This window comes from Balaenoptera ricei, chromosome 2 (genome assembly GCF_028023285.1).
Source record: "Balaenoptera ricei isolate mBalRic1 chromosome 2, mBalRic1.hap2, whole genome shotgun sequence".
In the NCBI taxonomy this organism is placed as follows: Eukaryota; Metazoa; Chordata; class Mammalia; order Artiodactyla; family Balaenopteridae; genus Balaenoptera; species Balaenoptera ricei.
Window position 1 is genome coordinate 176,366,024 of NC_082640.1, and position 22,012 is coordinate 176,388,035.

The 22,012-nt window shown below is 52.9% G+C and overlaps 1 protein-coding gene across 2 annotated transcripts in view; it reads left to right on the plus strand.

Moving 5' to 3' along the window:
• RIN3 (Ras and Rab interactor 3) overlaps window positions 1-22,012 on the plus strand; it is a 122,626-nt gene that overhangs the window by 99,006 nt on the left and 1,608 nt on the right. Inside the window, exons 7-9 of one of the 2 annotated variants that reach the window (XM_059914856.1) lie at window positions 1,593-1,901; window positions 13,598-13,729; window positions 18,901-19,064. In XM_059914856.1, coding sequence (XP_059770839.1) covers window positions 1,593-1,901; window positions 13,598-13,729; window positions 18,901-19,064 — 605 coding nt within the window. The remainder of the gene's footprint in view (window positions 1-1,592; window positions 1,902-13,597; window positions 13,730-18,900; window positions 19,065-22,012) is intronic. The other variant, XM_059914857.1, reaches the window with a different exon arrangement.

Here is a 22,012-nt window from a genome sequence, read left to right on the forward strand (position 1 = left end):
AGATGAGGAAAAAGGCCCGGGAAGGGGAATGGACTTGGCCAAGGTTACACGGGAGCCAGGGGCGGTGGGGAAGCTGACCGCAGGTCCCTGCCTCTGGGTCAGCACGCCTCTAGCTGCAGAGGCTCTGAGGGCCTGGAAGGATAGATGGGAGTGGGGTGACGGAGGCAAGGGCAGCCGTGTGTCGTCCTGTTGAAGAGGCTGGAAAAGCAAAGGGGAAGAGGGAGGCGTCAGGATGAGGACCAAGACAGCCAGGACCAGCCCCAGCCCCAGACGTGGGCCAACCCTAGGCGTGCGTGGCGGGGAAGGGTTATCTTGGCCTCTACTGAGACTCGCCATGGGGACATGGGCCCCTCCCTCACCTCCCAGGGATAGAGCAGCTCAGGTGTCTTCCCTACAGGGACAGGACTTGGGACCTCCCCTACTGGGCCAATAGCTGAGACCCTGGGGATCGGGTGGAGCCAAAAAGACTTTACAAGAATATTTCCCTACTGTCAACCAATGCTGAACATTGCCTTGGTGTCAAGTTGACATGGGTTCAAATCCTTGTTTTTAGACCCCAACTAGCTGTGTGACCTGCACCAGCAGAGCCTGAGTTGGTCCATCTGTAGAGTGGGGATTATGGCATGTACGTTGCACAGTTGCTGTGAGATCAGAGATGCCTAATTCTCATTCCACTAGCCCATCAGGACGCCTCTGGGATAAGATGACATTTGAACAATGAAGGAATAAGCCATGTGGATAGCCATGTGCATTTCTCCAGGCAAAGGGAACGGCAAGTGCAAAGGCCCCGAGGTAGGAGCAAGCCTGGCCGGTTGGCAGAACAGCAAGAAGGCCAAGGTAGCTGGAGCAGCATGAGCACAGGGAGCAAACAAGGTGATGAGTGAGAGAGGTCACGGGGGCAGGTCACAGAGGGCGCTTGTGGGCCACGGGAAAGACTTCAGCTTCTATTGTGCATGAGACGGGAGCCATTACAGGGTTCTGAGCACAGGAATGTCATGATCAAACATGGTATAACAAGATTATGCTGGTTGCTGTGTTGAGAATGGACTAAAAGAAACCAGGGCAAGAGACTATTAACATAACTCAGGTAAGAGATGATGACAGCCTAGGTGAAGGTGGTAGCTGTGGAAATGGTAAGAAGTCAGGTTCTGGCTATACTGTATTCTTGAGACTAGATTCAAATGGATCTGGTAATTTGAAAGAGACACATCAAGAATAACTCTACCAAACTTTTATTGGGCACCCAGGCCCTCCAGGTACAGCTGCACAGGTTGTATACTGCACAACTCCCATGTGCATAGTGCTCTCTGAGGTGGTGTACTAGTAAGCAGCCCTGTGAGAGTTTAATCTGTGCCAGGCCCTGTGAAAAGCATTAGATACCATGTGTGGCTCCTGTGCCCTTGGCAGTGTGGCTTTCTGTTGAATGTACTACACTGTCTCACCTGTCAGAACTGTGGGCTGTACCTGCCGGGGCTGTGAGTATGTCCTTCCAGGGACATGGGATGGGGATAGCCACACTGCCGGGCAACAAGACGTGGGGGCAGGATCCCTGCAGCTGGTTTTCTCACCCTCCTGCTCTCTCCCACCTGCAGAAGCCATTGTGGAGTCTGCCTTGTACAAGTGTGTCCTGAAGCCCCTGAAGGAAGCCATCAACTCATGCCTGCGTGAGATCCACAGCAAGGACGGCTCGCTGCAGCAGCTCAAGGAGAACCAGCTGGTGATCCTAGCCACCACGACCACCGACCTGGGCGTGACCACTAGCGTGCCGGAGGTGCCCGTCATGGAGAAGATCCTGCAGAAGTTTGCCAGCATGCACAAGGCCTACTCGCCCGAGAAGAAGATCTCCACCTTGCTCAAGACCTGTAAGCTCATCTACGACTCCATGGCCCTCGGCAACCCAGGTAGGTGGGCAGCCGGGAGGGACCCGGGCTGGGGGCGCTCTCCGGATCCCTGGAGCGGCGATATCGTATGAGGCTGTGACCCCTTCCCCTCAACAACTCCAGAGCCCTTGGAAAGCACTGGAGAAGCCTTCCCAGATTCAGAAGCCTGTTGGGGCAGGAGCAGCCTCGGTGGGTTCCCTGGGGGCCGGGAGGAGAGCCATGGTTGGCTGCCACACTGGAAGCAGCCAAGGAAGCCAGCCCATACTGTGCCTTTGTATGAATTAGGAAAAGGTGCTACGTTCGTTTCCTAGGGCTGCCGTAACAAAGTTCCACAAACTGGTGACAACAGAAATTTATTGTCTCACAGTTCTGGAGGCTGGCAGTTTGAGATCAAGGTGTCAGCAGGGCCCTACTCCCTCTAAAGGCTGTAAGGAAGGAGGTGTTCCAGGCCTCTCTTCTAGCTTCTGGGAGTTCCTTGGCTTGTGGCAGCATCACTCCAGTCTTTGCATGGTGTGCTCTCTGTGTACGTGTCTGTGTCCAAACTTCCCCTTTTTATAAGGATGTCAGTCATATTGGATTAGGGGCCCACCCTACAACAGTATGACCTCATCTTAGCTAATTATATCGGCAAAGACCTAATGTCCCAATAAGGTCACATTTCGAGGTACTGAGGGCTAGGACTTCAACATATGAATTTTGGAAGGACACAATTCAACCCATAATGGCCACATAAATCAGTTACAGAAGTCAGTGGGGCAGTTACGCTGATCTGGTCAGGTGTGCCTGAGCTTGGCTGGGCTGACTTGAGGGTCTGTGGTCAGAGGGGGTCGTTTGGAGGCTGGCTGGGCTAGGATGGCCTTGCTTATGTGTTGGGTGGTTGATTGGCTATTAACTGGTCTGGGGTGGGGGTGACTGGGCCACGTGTTTCTCATTCTCCAGCAGGTTAGCCCAAGCTTATACCCATGGCGGTAGTTTGGGTCCAAGTGGGCAAGTACAGCCTACAAGGCCTCTCGGTATGGACTTGAACTGGCACAATGCCAGTCTGACACATTTCACTGACTCGTTTAGTCACAAGACTAGCCCAGATTTAAGGAGTGAGGAACCAGACTTCCCTTCTTGATGAGAAGAGCTGCAAAGGCACATAGCAAGGGGTGCAGATGTAGGGAAGGGAATCATTAGGACCATTTATAATCAGTTTACCCCAGCGCTCCTCCAGGCAGACAAGCTCAGGCATCACTGCACCGTGGTGCACACCTTACTGAACAGAATGCTGGCTGGATTTCATCCCCTGACTACCCCTTCAGCTGGATGTCTCTGTGCAGTAAGCAACCTGTGTAACTGTACATGACAGCCATGGTAATGGAGAGTGGAAGGATTGTTACCTCTGTAGCCATACAGACTTAGGTTCAAATTCCTGATCTGTCACTTACTACCTGTGTGACCTTGAGTGATTTCCTTAACCCCATAAGACCCAGTTTCCTCATCTGAGGAAGCTGTTTTACAAAGAGGCAAAACTAAGGCCCCTAATGGTTCAGAAGCCACGCTTGGTCACTTGTGAATATTGGAAACAGCATATGTAAAATGTCAACCTCAATGCATGGTGCCTAGCAGGCTCGACCAGTGGTGGCTGTTTTAGGGGAGGGATTCTCCATCTGCCTCGGAGAAGGGCAGGCCAGTGTGGCCACAGGCCAACGGAAAACATTTGTTAGTGTGTGATTGGGGGATGGTGCAAGGTCCCCTCACCCTAGAAAAACTTCCTCACAGGCCTGGAACAGGCCACAGTTCCAGGTTGGAGTCACTCTTTTAGATTAAAGGGACTTGGGTCCAACAGTCAATTGGGAGAATGAATACTGTTCCCCGTAAGCCGATGCCACCCTGAGTTACAGCTGCACATTAACCCTTTATCATAATATTGGAAATGTGATTGGAAGAGAGGGTTGTAGCAGTGGAGACGGGATGCTGAGTGGAGGGTTTTCTTCATGGGGTGGAAGTCAGACCTCGAGATGGGGTGTCCCATGCAGTGTAGAGTCTAGAGAACAGGCCAGCGTGTGAGCTCCACAGCTGAGAAACCGCCTCAGAAATCTCCAAGGAAGTAAGGTGGGGGTCAGCAAGCAGCCTGCACCCCCCAGAGCTCTCAGAGGTGGACCTGCTCTGTCCCAGGGGTGTGGAACCCAGAAAGCTGTCCAGGAGCCCACAGCAGCGGTGTGAGGCTGGAGTCCCCATTGTGGCGTGGCAGAGGGCTGGCCAGAACCTTCTCAGACCTTCTCAGAGCGAGGCAGCCCCAGATCAGCAGCGGGTGGCGGGGGGGTGGGGAGGCAGGCTCAGGGGGTGTCCTGCGTGGTGTGTAGAGGGAGCAACTGGATCAAGGCAGGAAAAGAGACAAAGCCCCGTAGGACCCGTCGCTGGGAGCAGCCTCAGCGAGAACAGACAGGCGGGCCTGGGACCTTGGAGGAACGTGGAAGAGAGAGATCCAGGTTTCCTTCCCAGCTATGTGATTGTGTTCAGGTTACTTCGGTGCTCTGAGCCTCAGTTTCGCCTGTGTTAAGTCAGCACAGCTACACCCACGTTACGGGGCTGTTGTGAGACTGAGATGAGTCTGCAGTTTGCGTCCAGCCCAGTGGCTGGCACTTAACAAGGACAGTTACCTTCCCCTTCTGAACTTCTCGTTTGGGCAGTCATTCTCCCTGCCTTGCGGGGGCTTGGGGCAAAGTCAGGGCCCAGGGCTCTACAGACCCTGAGCCGTTATCAGCGAGGCAGCTTTGGGCCTGAAATGGGCAATTGCATCCTCAGCGAGTCCCCGTTTACTCAGAAGCCTGCGGTTCTTTTAAACACTCAGTGCCTTGGCAGTGGCTTCAAACACTGTGAGTTTTGCGGACAGTGAATTTACCTACTAAAAACTTAGCAGCGAGCAGGGAATGGGGGAGGGAATGGCTAAATCTGAGGGAAAAGAAAGACAGAGAGGCACTGCCGGAGCTCAGCCCGTGAAAGTCTGAACAGAACAAGGACGCTCATAGTTTCCTTGTCCTTGGCTGGAGGTTGGGGTGGTGGTGGGGGGGGCAGGAGCGCCGGGGCAGGGAGACAGGAACCTCTCTGCTGATTCAGAAGCCAGCTCCAGGCAGGGAGATCTGAGCCCAGAAATTCAGGGCGGGATCAAGGCTCCGTGTGAAGATTCCCCACCAGGAACAGACCCACCAGGTACAGGTGGGTTTCTTGGCAAGAGCCAGAGAGCGGGTTCCCCTCCCACTGCTGAGCGAGCACCGGCCTGTGAACCCAGCGGCTTCCAGTCTCACCTGTGCCCCGAGCAGGCCTGGGCTGCCCCACTCGGAGCCTCAGCCTCTTCACTGGAGAGGAAGCAGTTCTGCCAAGAAGAGCAGGGATGTGAGGGTTCGTTCAAGGACATGGGTTTGAACCCAGCTTCAGTGCTGTAGCCTTAGACTTGAATCTCATGGGGCCTCTGCTTGTGTGTAAGGTGGGGATGATAAGACCTGCCGTGCAGGGTAGAGGTGGGGGGAGCACATAGAAAACACCTGGGCTGCGTGGCCCCGAGGAGGTACTAATCTTCCAGAGCCTCTGGTTTCTAGCCCCGTTCAAAAAGAGGCTGGGAACACCCCTCTCGGGGCTGTGGCGAGGCTCAGATGCGACCAGATGTGTGGGTGGGTGTCCAGTAGATGTGAGGATGTAGGAATGGCCGCTCCAAATGTGGAGGATGCAGCCACTCAGTGGTTTCCAAGCTGGGTTCCAGGAGGCACCCCAGGGGCCACCAGAGGGACACAGGACCGGGCTTGACCCCAGACAACCCTGCTTGTCCCTGTTTTACACGCAGGGTTCCACCTGGGATTTTGTTTGAAATAACCAGTTCTGCTGCTAAATTTTTTGGCTTTTTTTTTTTTTAACATCTTTATTGGGTATAATTGTTTTACAATGGTGTGTTAGTTTCTGCTTTATAACAAAGTGAATCAGTTATACATATACATATGTTCCCATATCTCTTCCCTCTTGCATCTCCCTCCCTCCCACCCTCCCTATCCCACCCCTCTAGGTGGTCACAAAGCACAGAGCTGATCTCCCTGTGCTATGCAGTTGCTTCCCACTAATTTTTTGGCTTTTTGAGAAAACCTTTCATTTGGAGAACATTTCAGACTTCAAAAACTTCAAGAATAGAAATAGTACATTAAAATAGGAACATCCACTTACCCCTTGTGGACTGTTAATATCTTACGTCATTTGCTTTATCATTTATACTCTCTCTGTGCATATGTAATTTTTTCCTGAATCATATAAGGGCAAGTTACATACATCTTGGCCCTTTACCCCTAAATACTTCTGAGAATAGGGATATTCCCTCACATAACCACATTAAAGTTGTCTGCTTCGTAAATTTACATCAATACACCATTTTTCTCCACTGCACTGCCTGTATTCCAGGTGGTCACTGATCTAACAAGGCTCTTATTAGCATTTCCTCCTCCAGTTCAGGGTCCAATCCAAGGTCAGGTATCGCATTTAGTTGCCTCCTTTAATCTGGAACGTTACAGCCTTTCTTTGTCTTTTATGGCATTGGCATCTTTAAGGAATACAGGTTTCCCTCCCTGCCCCCTCCCCATCTTTTCTTTGTCACGAAAGTTCCTCATTTCGTGTTTGTCAGATGTTTCCGCATGATTAGACTGAGGTTAGGCATTTTCAGCCAGATCCGGACTGACTCTTAAATTCTCTTCTGACTTTGACATGCAGTGACCTTAGGACCAGGTCTTCTGCTCACAACGTCCGGCCACCCGGCCCCCGCTCCCCTCCCGCACCCTCACCCCCTCCCCCACCAGACGCTTCCAGCGCTTTGCTACTCTGAGTGTGGTCCCCAGCCCCGCCATGGAGGACACAGCGCCGGCTTGGCTGCCGCCGGCCTCCACCGCTGACCCACTCTACGCAGAAAACTGCCCTTCCCCCCCCACCCACCCTGCCCCAGCCTCTCAAGTCCAGGAAAGAAGCTCCACCGGCCCGTCTCTCCCATTGCACGACGCTGGCAATAGTAACTGGTATCCACACGGCCTGGCTGCTGGCGAGACCGGCCGGGACGGTGGGAAAGGCAGAACTTGGAGACACAAAGCCTGAGGTAACGGGCCAGGCTGTCTTTTCCAGAAAGGTAGCTGCTGTTAATGCCCATGATACAGATGGGCCAGGATTCAAAGCTAGGATATCCTTACTCCAGAGCCTGTGCTTCCATCACTGTACCAAGCAGCCAGCCTGGGAACAGATCCCAAAGTTCCCGAATCCTGATCAAGTGCTTCCTCCTCTATAGCAGGCTTAGGGGCCCGTGTCAGGTACGGTGGGGAGTTCACGGAGACAAATGGCTTTGGATAGACCTGGCCCTCTGTCCTGCAGCCAGGAGCAGACTGGATGAGCAGACCGCATGAGGCTCGGTGAGAGCAGTTAGAACTTCTAGAATCATCTCTCCCATTACTTTGACAAACAAGCTATTGCCACCTCTTCAGTGTCTAAGACCTAGCATTCAGGGCTGGCCCTGCTGTTGGGGAGAAATAGCTTCAAACCCAAGAACTCCTCCATAAGATAGGAGTTGGGGGAAGGAAAGAAGAATGCAGCTCACGCAAATGTGGGACTCTTTCTTAAAGAATAAAGAGCAGGCAATATCCGAGAGGGCAGTGAAGGCCAGCGGGCTGCTTTCTTCTCTTCCTTCCAGAGTCTGTGTAGCTGGCTCAGGCAGGGGCAGAGGCGGGGGTTGGGAGACCCCAGGTGCAGGGATCGACAGGCCTATGACATTGACTGAGGGTAGACAGGACAGAGAGGGAGGTCAGTCTGTTGGTTTCTAAAAATCGATGTTAAAAAATCTAAACTGATTTCTGTTGACCAAAGTCACTAATGTTTATTGTAGAAAAAGATGATTAGTATTGTGGTAGATTTCTATGTGGTCTCTTTGAAATAGACATCGATAGGTAAGTAAATAGATAATTAGTTAAGGAAATACTTTCTGCTGTAACAGATGAACCCTGCAATCTCTAACTCAGTACAGATTTATTTCTCACGCATGTAAGTCCAATTGGATGGAGGAGGGTTGGGGAGTGGGGAGCGGGCTCTGCTCCACATAGTCATCCAGGGATCCAGGCTGAGGGAGGCTTTCTAAGTCCCCCTGGGCATTGACATGCAGGTGACAGAGAGAGACAGACAGAGAACGTATGTGCCAGGCCTGGAAGCAAAGCATAACCTTGTTTTTACACCCACAACAGAAATGGGGTTCAGGACCTCTAAGATGTCATGTTCTGAGGATTAGAAGCCACGTTACCCTCCTGTCTTGCATAATAACTATCTGTAACATTTCTCACAGTCCAATAACCCAGAAGCCACCATGTTAATCACTTTCTATCTGTCTCGTCACTGAAACATCACAACCACCCCCACGAGGTGTGGACACTGTTGTTATCCCCATTTTACAGCCAAGGAAACTGAGTCCCGGCAAGGTGAAGCAGCAAGCTCAGGGTCACACCTGAGCAGGTGAGTGGTGGCCCTGGGGCTTGGATCCAGGTCCTGTGCTGGATTGCTGTGTTCTTCTGCCTCTCTAGGGTGACCTGGGGTCAGAGATGACCTCAGGGAGGCCAGGCCCAATCACAGTGGCTTCATGCGTTTTCCAGCCAGGCTGGGACTTTTGGCTTCTGGTCTCCGCACCCACAGCCTGTGTGGCTGACTGGCTTGTGGGCTGAGCTCTCCAAAGAGGAACCCAGGGAGCTGGAGTGATTTCCTCAGGGATCCAGTGTTGCTCAAAGCAGAACTGAGACTTAAGCAGCATCTGCAAAAAGCACAAGCAACCCAAAAGGGTCGCTTTGGGAAGCTCAGTGGGAGAGAGGCTGGCTTCTCGTCTCACATCAGCCACAGACTACAGGGAACCTCCCTCCCTCGGGCTCCAGCTCTTTCATCTGTGCAGCTGGGAGTTCAAACTAGACCAGTGGTTTTCCAACTGGTCCCAGAGAACTCTCGAGGGACTGGGGACATCTTGCAAGGGGAAGGGGGGAGGAGGGGAAACAGCAAACCAGCCCTGCTGTCCGACTCTGATCAACCAGAGCAGCCAAGTTCTGTATCAGATACCCCTTAACGAAAGGATTCCACTGCAAAAGTAAATTTAAAACCTCCTGTTCTAGAGGCTTTCTACTTCCTGCCATCCTGTGTTTTTATCAGATAAGTTCGTTCATTCAGCAGTTCAACAAACATCTATTGACAGTATGGATGTTAACAGGAAAACCCAGCCCCTGTTTTTAGGATGGTCACAATTCAAGTGGAAAAACAGAGCATTCAACAGGCGACAACCCTGCAGTGAGATAAATGGTATTCATTCATTCATTTAGCAAGTATATTTATTAAACACCTACTACTGTTGAGGCATTGGATATAAACAGTGAGCACGATAAAGTCCCTGCCCTCATAAAGCTTTCATTACCTGGGGAGAGACAGCTAATAAACAAGGAAACAGAAATACAAAATATATCATCAGATGCTGAAACAGGCCACTAGAATGAATGAAACAGGCTAAGCAGTCTGGGGAGTGTGAAGGAGTTTGCTGTTCTGGGTTGGGAGGTCAGGGGAGGCCTCTCTGAGTTAACATGTATTTGTTTTTCCATTCTTCAACGACAAGCCCAGGGAAACCCGTTATAAGGGCACTGAACCTAGCTGGTGGGGAGTGGGGGTCTTGGGTTAAAACTTCCTGGAGGAAGGAAGTGGCTTCAGGTGGGAATCGTGGCAGAGGGTTAGGGCCAAAGCAGATCACAGTCGTGGGCCATGTGCTGCCCCAGGATCGTTGCACCAGCCACGCCCACTTTCAGTAAGAGCCCGGTCAGCACATTCCAAGGGGCAGTTATGATAAGATGATAGATTCTTTCCTCTAGATCGGGGTCTGCAGGCCAACTCTGGCCTGCCACCTGATTTCGTAAATAAATTTTTATTGAAACAGCCACGTTCATTCATTTACACAGTGTCTCTGGCTGCTTTTGTACAATGGCTGAGTTGAATAGTTGGGACAGAGACCATGTGGCCCATGAAACTAAAAATATTTACTATCCAGCCCTTTACAGAAAAAATTTGCCAACCCCTCTTTTAGAAAATGCTTCCTAGAAGACAAAACTTTATTTTTAATCCAGCCACTTGTTCGACGCTCACAAGGGCTCTGAGTAACAGACCGAGTTTTGTTATTACTTCTGGTTTGCAGATAAGAAAAGTGAGGCTCAGAGGTAGTGGCCCCAGATCACACAGCTGGTTAAGTGGCCGAGTCGGGGGCCTCCTAATCCAGTGTCCTCACGGTTTGTGTGACCCAGGTGTGCACGCTTTAGCTCATTTTTATCAGAGCTCTTCTTCTCCAAAATCCCCCAGCTGATGAAACACGCATAAGGCCCCCAGCCAGCTCTTTAAAATGTAATCGGCTCCCCCAACACCTACAGATGGAAAACAGATGTGACTTTGGCAAAAAGAAAGCAGGAATCAGCAGGAAAGGCAGGCTGCAGCCCAGCAGGCCTTTCAGAGGTACAGCCTGATGGATGCGATCTCTGACCCACGCAAGGCAGATGTTTCGACCACAGGTGAATTATTTTGCAGCTGTGCCCCAGCCTCCCAGTGCTGCTGCCTGAGGCCCCACTGTGTGCAGGGCTGAGCCCCGAGCCCTAAGCCTTGGGCTCCAGGCTTCAGGGAAGGAGAATGCAGCCCTAACTATCCCTAGGATATCGGGTGGGAGCCAGTGCATTTAAATGATGCTTAAAGCTCGTGTTTGTCCACAAATAGCTCTCAGGTCAGGGATCCTGTGTGGGCATTTCTCACCACATCAGGGAAGAGAGACCCAGATTCTACTGACCAGCTGTGGGGCCTGGAGCACATTTCTCCCATCCGTGAACCTCAGTTTCCTCACAGTGAGGTTGGACTTGATGAATCCAAGGCCACTGGTGTGCTAAGTCAGCGATGATACGAACCATCTCATGGGAGCTAGCCGTCTGCATCTCTTCCCCGCTCCATGTTCATGTTGGTAGCTTGAAGTTGGCCATTGTGGAAAGATTTATGCCATGCAAATTGGCAAATGCTGCAAATCAGAGCTTTTTTTTTTTTTCTTTGGAGAGCCGGTTGTTAAGCATTCCCGTCACACCACTGTCTAAGGCCCATAATGGATCCTAGTTTCCTTGACCATGGCCCCAACCATGGGCAAGACAGAGTGGTGCCTGGTGGGAGCACATGTGGGTCCAGTTCAGCTCACTGTTGGTGTCCTACATCCCAAGCCCTGTGCTGGAGACTGGGAAGGCAGTGATGGGGCAGAGGCTCAGAGAGGTTAAGTGACTTGCTCAAGCTCACATAGCCTCCAACCCTGCCTTCAGGGAGTTCACAATCCGAGGAAAAGGGCAGGCTCTGAAACAGTCAAGGGTATGGGCACTAGAGCAGGAACCATCCAGCTGTGCTTGAGGATGTGGGAGGACAAGGAGAAGTTAGTAAGGGAAAGGTAGGGAGGGCGGTCCAGGCAGAGGGAACTGTGTGTGCAAAGGCACAGAGGAGTGAAAGTGCCGGAAGAGTTCAACCGAGATTCAGCACAGTGGGGTGTCCCATGGGAGTGTGATGGTGGCAGAATGCCATTCTGAGTTGGAAGTTGTCGTTCTGAGTTCCCCCTAATGGGGGAAGGACTCCTGGAGTCTGTGTAGAGGCCCCTCCGAGTCAGCGCCAGGCCCGGGCTCTGAGCTCTTGCTGGGAGCTCGGCATTCATTCACTCGCTCACCCAGCACCACCTCTGCCGTGCGTGCTCTGTGTACTGGGGAGACGGAGAGGAAGTGCTCACCGGTAGTTGGAGGGACAGACGTGGGGTCGAAGGAGTCCCCTGCAGTGGGCTAGCTGAACGCAGTGTCATGGAACCAAGGAGGTGGGCCCCAAAGCCCTTTCTGAGAATCAGCCGAGATTCTCAAGAAGGGCTTGGGGAGAAGAAGAAAAGGGCAAAGCACTTTCCATTCCCACCGCCCACAGAGCCGCAGTCCAGAGGGCTTCCTTCCCCATCTCTCTAAGTCCTCAGACCTTGGGCTGGAGCTGGACCATCCTCCTGGCTGAACGTCACTGTCCCTTCAAGCAGGGTTTCTCACCTTAGCACTACAGACGTGTGGGGACTGAGTAATTCATCTTTATGGAGGGCTGTCCTATGCGCTGCAGGATGTTTGGCCACATCCCTGGCCTGTATGCCAGTAGCAAAAGCAACTCCAGACGTTGCCAAATGGCCCCCGAAGGGCAAAAATCACCCTAGTTGAGACCTACTGCTCAAAAGCAAATGAACTTGCCTGATTGTATTTTTGGGTGAGCTATTAATACAATACCAAGAAAAAAATTGGTATTCTTGGAGGCGGAGTAAAAATTCAATCAGCTCTTAACCAATGCATGAGTTATAGGTGAATTCCAAAAGGCACAGAACTGTTTCACATCCATGCTGCCGGACATGCCTTGTTCCCTAATTCATAAATCAAACAAGAAAAGAATCTCCCGTGTGCCAGAATTCTAATGATTAAATTATCAACATGGAAGACAACTGCAGGCACAAAATAATCTTTCCCCAGGAACTCTTTAGTCGTGTCTCAGGCTCATAAAGGTTTATGGAAGATGTTCTCCAAAACTGACTAATTCTGTGCACAGAGGCACAAGAACCTTGAAAGAAATGATCAGAGAGCTCAGAACACAGAGCTGGAGTAAGAGGAACGACGTCCTTCCTTAGTGGGCATTTCCGTGGAGGCGGTATAGAGCGCTCCGCTGTAAATCATTTCCTAGAATTCTCACCAAAACCCCATAGGATGTCATGCTATCTGTGTCAGTTCACGTGTGTCTAGAAATGCAGGCTCAGAGAGGTAGAACACTTAGCCCACGATCTTATAGCTGGTAAGGAGTCCGGGTCTGACTCTGCTTTTCAGTGCTGTGTGTTACCAACCCCATCAGCTGATTCATTTTACTGGTGGAAAAACTGAGGCCGCCTGAGAAAGCAGAACGGAGATGTCAATAATAGCTCACTTTTCCATTGCGCTCCATGGGTACCGAATCACTTTCGTATTCTTCTTCTCATTTCATTCTCTCAAAAACCGTGAAAGGCCGTCAAGGCATCTTTTAGGCCCACCTCCACCCCCCTCCTTCCCCAAGGTATCTATTACTGTCAAGAGGCTCTGAGCCCTGGGAACATCTCCCACAAAAACAGTAGTGATAAGTTATTCCTTTCAGAGGTATTTACGTTTTAGAAGAAACCCTAGGGAAAGGGCACTGCTTAACCCAAAAGAATGAAGGTTGGAGGGGAAACTTTAGGCCTGGTAGCATCTGGTCGAGGGAGGGCTTCACTTTTGCAAGTGGAGAGAGAGATGTGTTGTTCCCAAAAGACGTCAGTGTTAGACAGACAGCTGCTTCTGGGTCCATGAATAAGTGTGACGTGAACTTGCCTGAAGGTGTTGCAGGGGAAGAGCTGGGAAAGGGGAAGGGGCTGGGTCTTGCCCACCCAGCAAAGGGCACTTTTCTCGGTTCCTTCTTCCTAAACCCAGACTGTGTCTCAGGCCTCCCGACCAGGCTGATCCCAGGGTCGCCCCCTGTCATGAGAGTCAGGAGAAAACAGGAAGGTTCCTCTTCCAGGGGTGACCACCCCCTACCCAGCAAACCACTGTCCCCTTGCCCTGGGCCGGGAGCGGCTCACAAGGAGAGCCTCACACTCACCACCTTCTGCCTCCTTCCTCTCCCAGGGAAGTTCTACGGGGCAGACGACTTCCTGCCGGTGCTCATGTACGTGCTGGCCCGCAGCAATCTCACGGAGATGCTTCTCAACGTGGAGTACATGATGGAGCTCATGGACCCTGCCCTGCAGCTGGGGGAGGGTGAGTCACCACCCCAGGCCCATCTCCGGAACCCTGGAGCCCATCGCCCACTCATGACCCAGCCACACCAAGGGCTCGCTGGAGGGCCCAACAAGCACCTCCTGGATGCCAGACTCCACTAAGCCCTGGGACACGACAGTGCCTGACACAGCCCCTGTCCTGGGGGACTCAAAGACTAGCAGGGGAGCTGGACCAGTAAAGAGACCTTGTCACCTATGCTAGACAAGGGAGGCCCAGAGAGTACCAGAGCACGTTACTCAGGCTGTGCAATCAGGGAAGGCTTCCTGGAGGAGGTGATGCCTGAGCTGGGCATTGAAGGATAAATAGGGGCCAGTCAGATAAAGAAGGGGGAGAGGCAGTCTTCGCAGAGGGAACAGCAGTTGCTGGCAGTGTACAGGATAAGGGAACAATGGTCAGCTCTTAGGGGTGGCCCTGCGGACTCAGCCCCCTGCTCATCCAGATCTGGGCCAGGTACCCGTCAGTGGGAGGAGGGTCATGCTGTGGTGTGGGCAAGAGGCCATGCACTCTCCTGTAGGATGATGGCAGGGGTGTAATTTGTCCCACCCTCATCTTCCCTTCCCTTTCCTCCTTCCTACCACTTCGTCCCATACACTTAGCCTCGGCCACCCCTCCACCAAGAATCCCTGAGGCGCAACCAGGCCAGATAGCGGTTCTGAGGGAGCCCCAGGCTCCCTCTGAGACACTACCCCCAAAAGGGTGGAGAGACTCTTAGGCCCCCAGTGGCCCCTTTGGGCTTTGTGGTTCTTGAGATAAGCTGGCCCTCTTTGCATCTGTTTGCATTTTTAGACTGTGTCGGTCTCTGGGGGGGACAATATGACGTGGCTGGTTCTGTGAGTTCTTGGAAGCTCAGGGGAGCGTGTAAAGCCATGCAGGACTGGCCCGCCCCCGTGGATTGTTGTAGGGTCATAGAGAGTGTCAAGGAAAGAGCCCTTTGGCGGGTGGAAGGATGGAGCGAGGCTGTGGGGCTCTGCACTTGATCTCAGCACTGGCCGGCTCTCTGGCAGTGGTCGGCCCTGCCCTGGCCACCGTGGCTCCTGTTCCATCCACAGCCTGCATCCTTGCTGCCAGACGGGACTCCAGGCCAGGCGCAGTGGCGAATAGGGACAGGACAGGGACATCCTGGGCCCAACTACCCTCTCCTTATGGACCTGAAGCCCCCCACCCCAAATCTGCCATAACCTCCTGCGATCCTTCTTCCTGTTCCCGAAACCCACAGGGGGTTCGAGTGGGAAAGCTGAGGTCCTGCAGGCAGGAGAGCTAGTCTGTTTGGGGCTACATTAAGTATTTTTTAAAATTGAAGTATGGTTGATTTACAAGATTGTGTTAGTTTCCGGTGGACAGCAAAGTGATTCAGTTATATATATATGTTTTTCAGATTATTTTCCATTATAGGCTATTACAAGATATTGAATATAGTTCCCTGTGCTACACAGTAAATCCTTGTTGCCTATCTATTTTATGTGTAGGGCTACATTAAGTACTTTTGAGGCAAGCCAAGTACAAATGAATACATAAAGATCTTAAACATTTCACACTTTCTGACCCAAAGCTGCCTGAATACCTGCAGCCTACCCCTTTTAGACTTAAGGGTCAGAGCCCCCGCCCCACCTCTGGACCTGTGGGGAAATTTCTAAGGAATCTATGGGGTGTTTGCTGGAAGAAAAGATGGCAGGGCAGAGCCTCGCATGCCACCACATACCGCCCCTCCCAGCAGACCCTGCCCAGGGCAGCTCTGAGGACCACGCTGCACACGCCAGCAGGTGGGTTGGGTGGCACGGGCGCCTCTCTCTCTTCCTGCGCCCACAGCCAGGGTGGGAGGTCACAGCGGCCGGGACAGCCCAGCCTCACAGGTGTTGGACTCCGACAGAAGGATGACTTGGGGGTCTCCAGCATGGGCAGGAGCTTCCACCCAAGTCTGCCAGCTGGTAGACCTCCATCTAGACATATCTGGGCCCAAGAGCAGGAGGACAGAGCGCCAGGGGGGCAGTGTTCCTCAGTTTCCCCAGCTCCACCCTCCTGTCTCTGCTGGGTGGTGGCCCGCAGGGTGCTCCGTCACCAAAGCCTCTGAGGTGCAGTGAAAAGAGGGGCTTGCCTGGGAGGCGGGGTGGGTGGGGGGGGGGGAGAAGCAGAGCCCCTGCTGGCCAGTGTCCGCCCCTGGTGCTCTGCAGAGTCAGACATGCCCGGGACAAGGGCAGGCCCCTGGGGAGTCCCTGCTCTTGAGAACTTAAGTTACTCCATCCTAAGAGGAGAATTAACACAGGGTGTAGAAAAAAGTGCAGTTTGGAGGCTGGATTTGGTCCCAGTTCTGCCTCTGATTGGCTGGAGACCTTGGGCAAGTCACTTAACCTCTCTGGCTTGGAAAAGGGAAGGCATTGGGCTAGATTTGGGGTTTTCAGACCATCTGGGCACCTTCTGCAGAGGCAGCTGGGGGAAAGTGGAGAGCTGGAGTGGGCCTCTGCCTTCTTGTGTTTCACAGTCTGAACAGACAGATCTGCATTCACCAAAAAGCCTGCAAGACCGTCACATTCTTTCAACTGGTTCCACGTGCTGGAATTTGGCAAAGATTGTGACTGGGTCCCACTTTTTTGCAGCAGGCTTCTGGAGAGTGAGCCATCAGGGACTTCCTATAAGAAGTAGAGAGGACCTGAACACTGGGCTGATGGGACCCTGACCCCTTTCTCCCCCCTCTCTCTGCAGCTCCCACCACTCTGGGCAATTACAGGGCAGATGGGAGACCCAGGCAGCTGCTGGGCACCTGGCTGGAGCCAGCTCAAAATACCAACCTCTCCAGAAGCACCCTCATAGATTCCTTTACCCACATCCCCTCTGCACCCTGGCTGACAGCTGGCCATCCTGGGCTAGTCATATCTTAAGAGAGGCAATGAGGTTTTCCCATCAATGGACAGCACACTCTCCCTGAAGAGAACCCTCGACTCCAAAACTCACAGTGCGAGGAGTTGCCTGCCACCTAGTGGTCATAGCAGGAACTGCAGGACCCCAAGTCCAAGGGAAGTCTACTGGGAGAGCCAGGAGGCTGTAAAAAAAAGCAGGGCTTGAGCAGGCAGGAGTGCAGTGGCAGGGCTTAGAGTTCCTCTCCTTTGCCCAAGAGGGTGGGGAACCTCCAGAGCAGCTCCCTTAGGTCACCTAACCACCGTGCCATACTCACATGTTACCGAGCACTGCACTTTATGTGTATTCATCTCATTTACTTTCCACAACGTTATGGATTTTGCAGATGAGGAAACAGAAGCATAGAGGACACTAACTCACCTGAGAGCGCAGGGCTCTCTGCCAAAGGCTGAGACCTAAACCCTGCTCTCTGACTCCAAAACTGACCATTCACAGTCAGCACACTGCACTCAGCTCCTCCCTTCCCAGCCAGGGGGCTGTGATCACGATGGGAAACAGGACCACGGGGGAATGCCAACTAGAGGACAGGGCTCTCTGCCAGCGAGGGCTGGAGGCACCAAGGAAGGCTTCTTGCACACACAGGCTTTGAGCTGGGCTGGAAAAGGAGACCCATGAGAGGTCTGCTGGCCCTTCTCTGATAAGGGACACCAAGCCAAGTTCCATGTTGGCCTTGATATACCTATTTCAAAAACTGTCTCCTTCCTACACTGCCATGAGAGGGCGAGTGATCCTCTGGCAATAAACCCCTTTACCTCATCCCCCGCCCACCCCAGTCAGGGTGTGAACTTTTCCCATACTGGTTGTGAAATTTGTAGGAATATATAGACAGCTTCATCCAATGGAGCAGTTAGGAATGCTTTGGGCTGCAAATAATTCAAGATGTAACTAATAATGGTTTAAATCAGAGTGAGGGACTGGTTTGTCTCTTGCATCAAGAAGTCCTGGGGTAAGCAGCTGATAATGATGGCAGTTTTTAGCCCCACCATCAGGAAATCGTAGACCCAGCTCTTTCCATTGCTCTTTAGGATGTGAACTTTGGTCTTTGTGCCTATCACCTCTGATCACAAACAGCTGCTGTGCCTCCAGGCTCACCTCTGTGTTCCAGAGAAGAGGAAGAGGGACAGGCAAAAACCAGAAGGGTACACTAACTGAGTCTGTCCCTTGCAAAAGGCTTTCCTGGAAGCGCCACTCAGGGACTTCCACTTACATCTAAGTAGCCAGAACGAGGTCTCCTGCCCTCTACCCTGAACTACAAGAGAATCTAGGAAGTGAGCATTTTCAGTTGAGTGGTGCTTTACCCCACAAAAGTAGAGTTCAGTTAATTAGGAAGAAAGAAAAGATGGGATTTGGGTGGCTCACTAGCAGATGGGCCTCATGTCAAAACTCATTGCCCTGGTACCCAAAGGGCTGGGGAGAGGCTTGGTGAGTGGGAAGGAGGCCCAGGGAAGCACTGCAAGACCTTGGCCAAGTCACCCTGCCCCCTCTAGAGTGAGGGGCGAAACAAGGCTAGTGCTTCTCAAGCATTTTAACCAAAGCCTCCAACAAGCCAAGGAGAGTAAACTTGTAAGCATCTGTGCAAATTATTATCTTTTATCTGAAAACTTCATGTAAATTTTGTAGTCTGAACTATTTCAAAGCTTAAATTAGGAAACATTAGGTATTAGGAATATGTGTGAATTAACTTAAGGTAAAAAGAAATGGAGAAATAAACGAATCAAAGTTTTTACTTTCTTTAAATCTTTAAAAAATAGTGTGTGATAGTATGACCGTAATTAAAATTTTCTCCACATATTTTTAAGTCGTTTTGTAAAATAGGGTATATATGACACATACAATGAGGAGTCTCCCACCCACCCATGTCTCCAAGGCACCCCTTTCCCCACCCTAAAGACATCCGTGGTTCTTGTGTATCTTTACATTGTAAAACTCATTGTAAAACTAAATACTCATTTTAAAACATCACTTAAATATAAGCAAGAGTTACGTCCCAAGAGGAACAAGCTCTGATCAGGGGCGTACAGATCAGGGCTGGACTTGAGGAAGCTCGTGAGGCTGCGGGGGCGGGGCACAGAGTTGAAGTTGGGCCGGTGACCAACGGGGCGGCAGGTGCCTCCTTGCAGCGGCGGTGGGTGGGGCTTAGAGAGGTGGGCGGGGCGGGCCGAGCTGGGACCAGCCCCCTCCCTTTGGGGGTGGGCGGAGGCGGTCCTGGCTCAGCCTCCACATCCTTTCCCCCCCCGCAGGTTCCTACTATCTGACCACCACCTACGGGGCCCTGGAGCACATCAAGAACTACGACAAGATCACGGTGACCCGGCAGCTGAGCGTGGAGGTGCAGGACTCCATCCACCGCTGGGAGCGCCGGCGCACGCTCAACAAGGCCCGGGCCTCCCGCTCCTCCGTGCAGGTGACGCCTGGGACCGAGGGTGGGAGGGGGCCGGCGGACCTTGTCCCCAGACCATCCCTACTGCCCGCCGGCTAACAAGCCTGACGCCGACTGGCTGCTCTGGCCAGCCAGCCCAGCCCCCAGGGGTGTTCACGTGGGAGGCAAAGGCACCGGCTCTCGCCTGCCAGCGTGTGCCCAGCCCAGTGGCGGTTGGGGGATGGGAGTGCAAGTTAAGGGGTGGAGACTACAAAAGTATCAGCAGGCCTCGGTGGGCAAACATGGTAGGGATATGAGACATTTATCCACTCTTCCTTAGCACCTATGATGTCCCAGCAGGCTGTTAGGGCTGGAGATGTGAACAGTAAGTCGTCCCAGTGAGAAGCCCACGAGTTGATCTACAGCCTTGCCCCCTTGTGCCTGGACAAATGCAGCAGCTGCCAGGGGTCCCCCTGCCCCAAGCCTGCCCCCTCCAGTCCAGCCACCCGTCCTTCCCCACCTCTCTCTATACAAACTCAGTATTCAAGCCATTGGTGGCCAGACTCCTCCCCCCCCCCCCCCCATTAGCCCACACACCCCCAGGCTGCATCCAATCAGCTACCTCTAATTCCCTGAACACACTGTGCTCAACTCCCTCGGGCTTAGCCTCTGCCCATACTGGTCCATCTCCCCTTCTTCACCGGCTGCCACTGCCCATCCTCAGTTTCTCCAATAGCCCCTCCTCTGAGAAGCCTTCCCTGACACCCCCTCCTGCCCCTCATTCCCTATGGCCTGGGTTAGATGCCCTCCTCTGTGCTTCCTACTGCTTCTTCACCCTTTACAGCACATAGACACTGTATTGTAACCATCTATGCGTGAAGCTATCACCCTGAGAGAGCAGGGCCCATTGCTCACGTGTCTTAAGGGTCCCAAGCCCAGGGCCTGGGACAGAGTGAGACTGGGGTGCATGCAGAATGGCCAGAGTTAGGACAGTGAGCCAGGCTGCAATCCAGAGCTGTAAATAGCTCTACAGACTCACTTACCTGGCACCCAGAGCTCACTGGACCTGAACCCCACACCTGGCTTTCCAGATGGCCCTTCTGTAACCAGCAGAGCCCAGGCCTGGGAGGCAAGAGGCTCAAGGTATGGACCCAGCTCTGTACTAGCTTGCTGTGTGACCCCGAGCAGTGTCTGCCCTCTCTGGGACTCAGTTTTCCTGTCAGCACAGGGGGACTCTGGACTATTTGAGCTCTGCCTCCCCAGTACCTGTTCTAGGTGGCCAAGCTGATGTCCCCCCCTCCTCTAATCAATGGTATCTTGATAATGTTTAGTAACTGGTTCTCTGGGGAGGAAAAAAAAAAAAACCCTCTGATCTCAGCTTCTGTCGATTTCCATGGTATAAATGCTCCCACCATGGCCGATTCCAAGCTACTAACTTGGCATCACTGAACTTGGAGTTGGGAAGCGGGTATGAGCCAGCATGAGTTGGCAAGTGCCAGCTCCAGCACACTACCACTGCCCACCGCCTCCTGGGACAGCTGTCCCTCCACCAGCTCTTGGAATATGGATACTCTTGGTCCAAGCCTGACCCGGGCATTCCTTACTTCTTGCTTCCGCCCTGTGGATTCCCAGCGCTGAGCCAGGCAGAGCGTCAGTGCCTTCCACTTAGGGAGGCAAAGCTCAGGAAGAGGCTTGGGATGAGGAGTCTTCTCGGCACTCTTTCCGGGGTATGGGGAGGTCACCACCCCCTTCCTCCTCCCCCAGTGCCTCCTCTGCACCCCATGCCCTAAATCCCTCCCCTGGGAGTGAGAGCCCAGAGCTTGACAGTCATCAGGTGTAAAGGGCCCTTGGGAGGCCTAATGGGGGACAAGGAGAGCACAGGCAGCCACGGAGACCCAAGGAACTGGGTGGGCTTTCCTCTCCCAGAAGAAAGGAGTGATCCCAGGGACCCTTGACACAGAGCCTGCCCTTCACATGCACTCACTGCTCTGCAGCCATAATTACCACCATTCTGAAGTGGTCATCGCCCTCATAGTCGTCGTCCTCCTCCTCCTCATCGGGAGACGGCTGTGCTGCCACCATCCTTCCACAAGGGGGCAACCCTGCACACACCACTTCCTACCCGTCCTCGGTCCTTGGGGAAAAGGGGACTCTTCCAGGCTCTGAGCTAGTTTTCTTTTTTTTTTTTTTTAATTTTATTTATTTATTTATTTATTTATTTATTTATTTAATTTATGGCTGTGTTGGGTCGTCGTTTCTGTGCGAGGGCTTTCTCTAGTTGCGGCAAGTGGGGGCCACTCTTCGTCGCGGTGCGCGGGCCTCTCACTATCGCGGCCTCTCTTGCTGCGGAGCACAGGCTCCAGACGCGCAGGCTCAGTAGTTGTGGCTCACGGGCTTAGTTGCTCCGCGGCATGTGGGATCCTCCCAGACCAGGGCTCGAACCCGTGTCCCCTGCATTGGCAGGCAGACTCTCACCCACTGCGCCACCAGGGAAGCCTGAGCTAGTTTTATGTGCTTCCACACAGCCACGGAGTAAGGACTGGTTTTATCCCCAGTTTACAGTTGAGGAAATGGAGACTCAGAGAGGTGTAGGTCACACAGTGGGAGCAGATTCAAAGCCAGGCAGGGACTCCTTCCACCCTCTCTGGTGGAGGAAGGTGTGAGTGTGCTGTTCTGTGCGAAAGCTCCCATCCCCAGCCTCGCAGGCGTCGCCTCACGCTTGCCCACGTAGCTTATGAGGGGCAACTCCTCCACCTGCCCTAAAGCCCCCATCCTTCAGGCCCGGCTCCCCAGTCCCTTTCCCCTAAGTCTTCTCCCCCGCCCTTCCCTGCCTGCCTGCCCCGCCTCGGAACACCACGCTTCTCGCCCCCAGGCTCTTCCAGCCCTAAGGCCTGAACTGTTCTGCCTGCCTTAGCTGCCCCAGCTGAGCCATGGGATGCTGGGGGGGGGGGTCTGAACCTCTGGTTTTATTTATGCTGCCCTGCGTGCCCAGC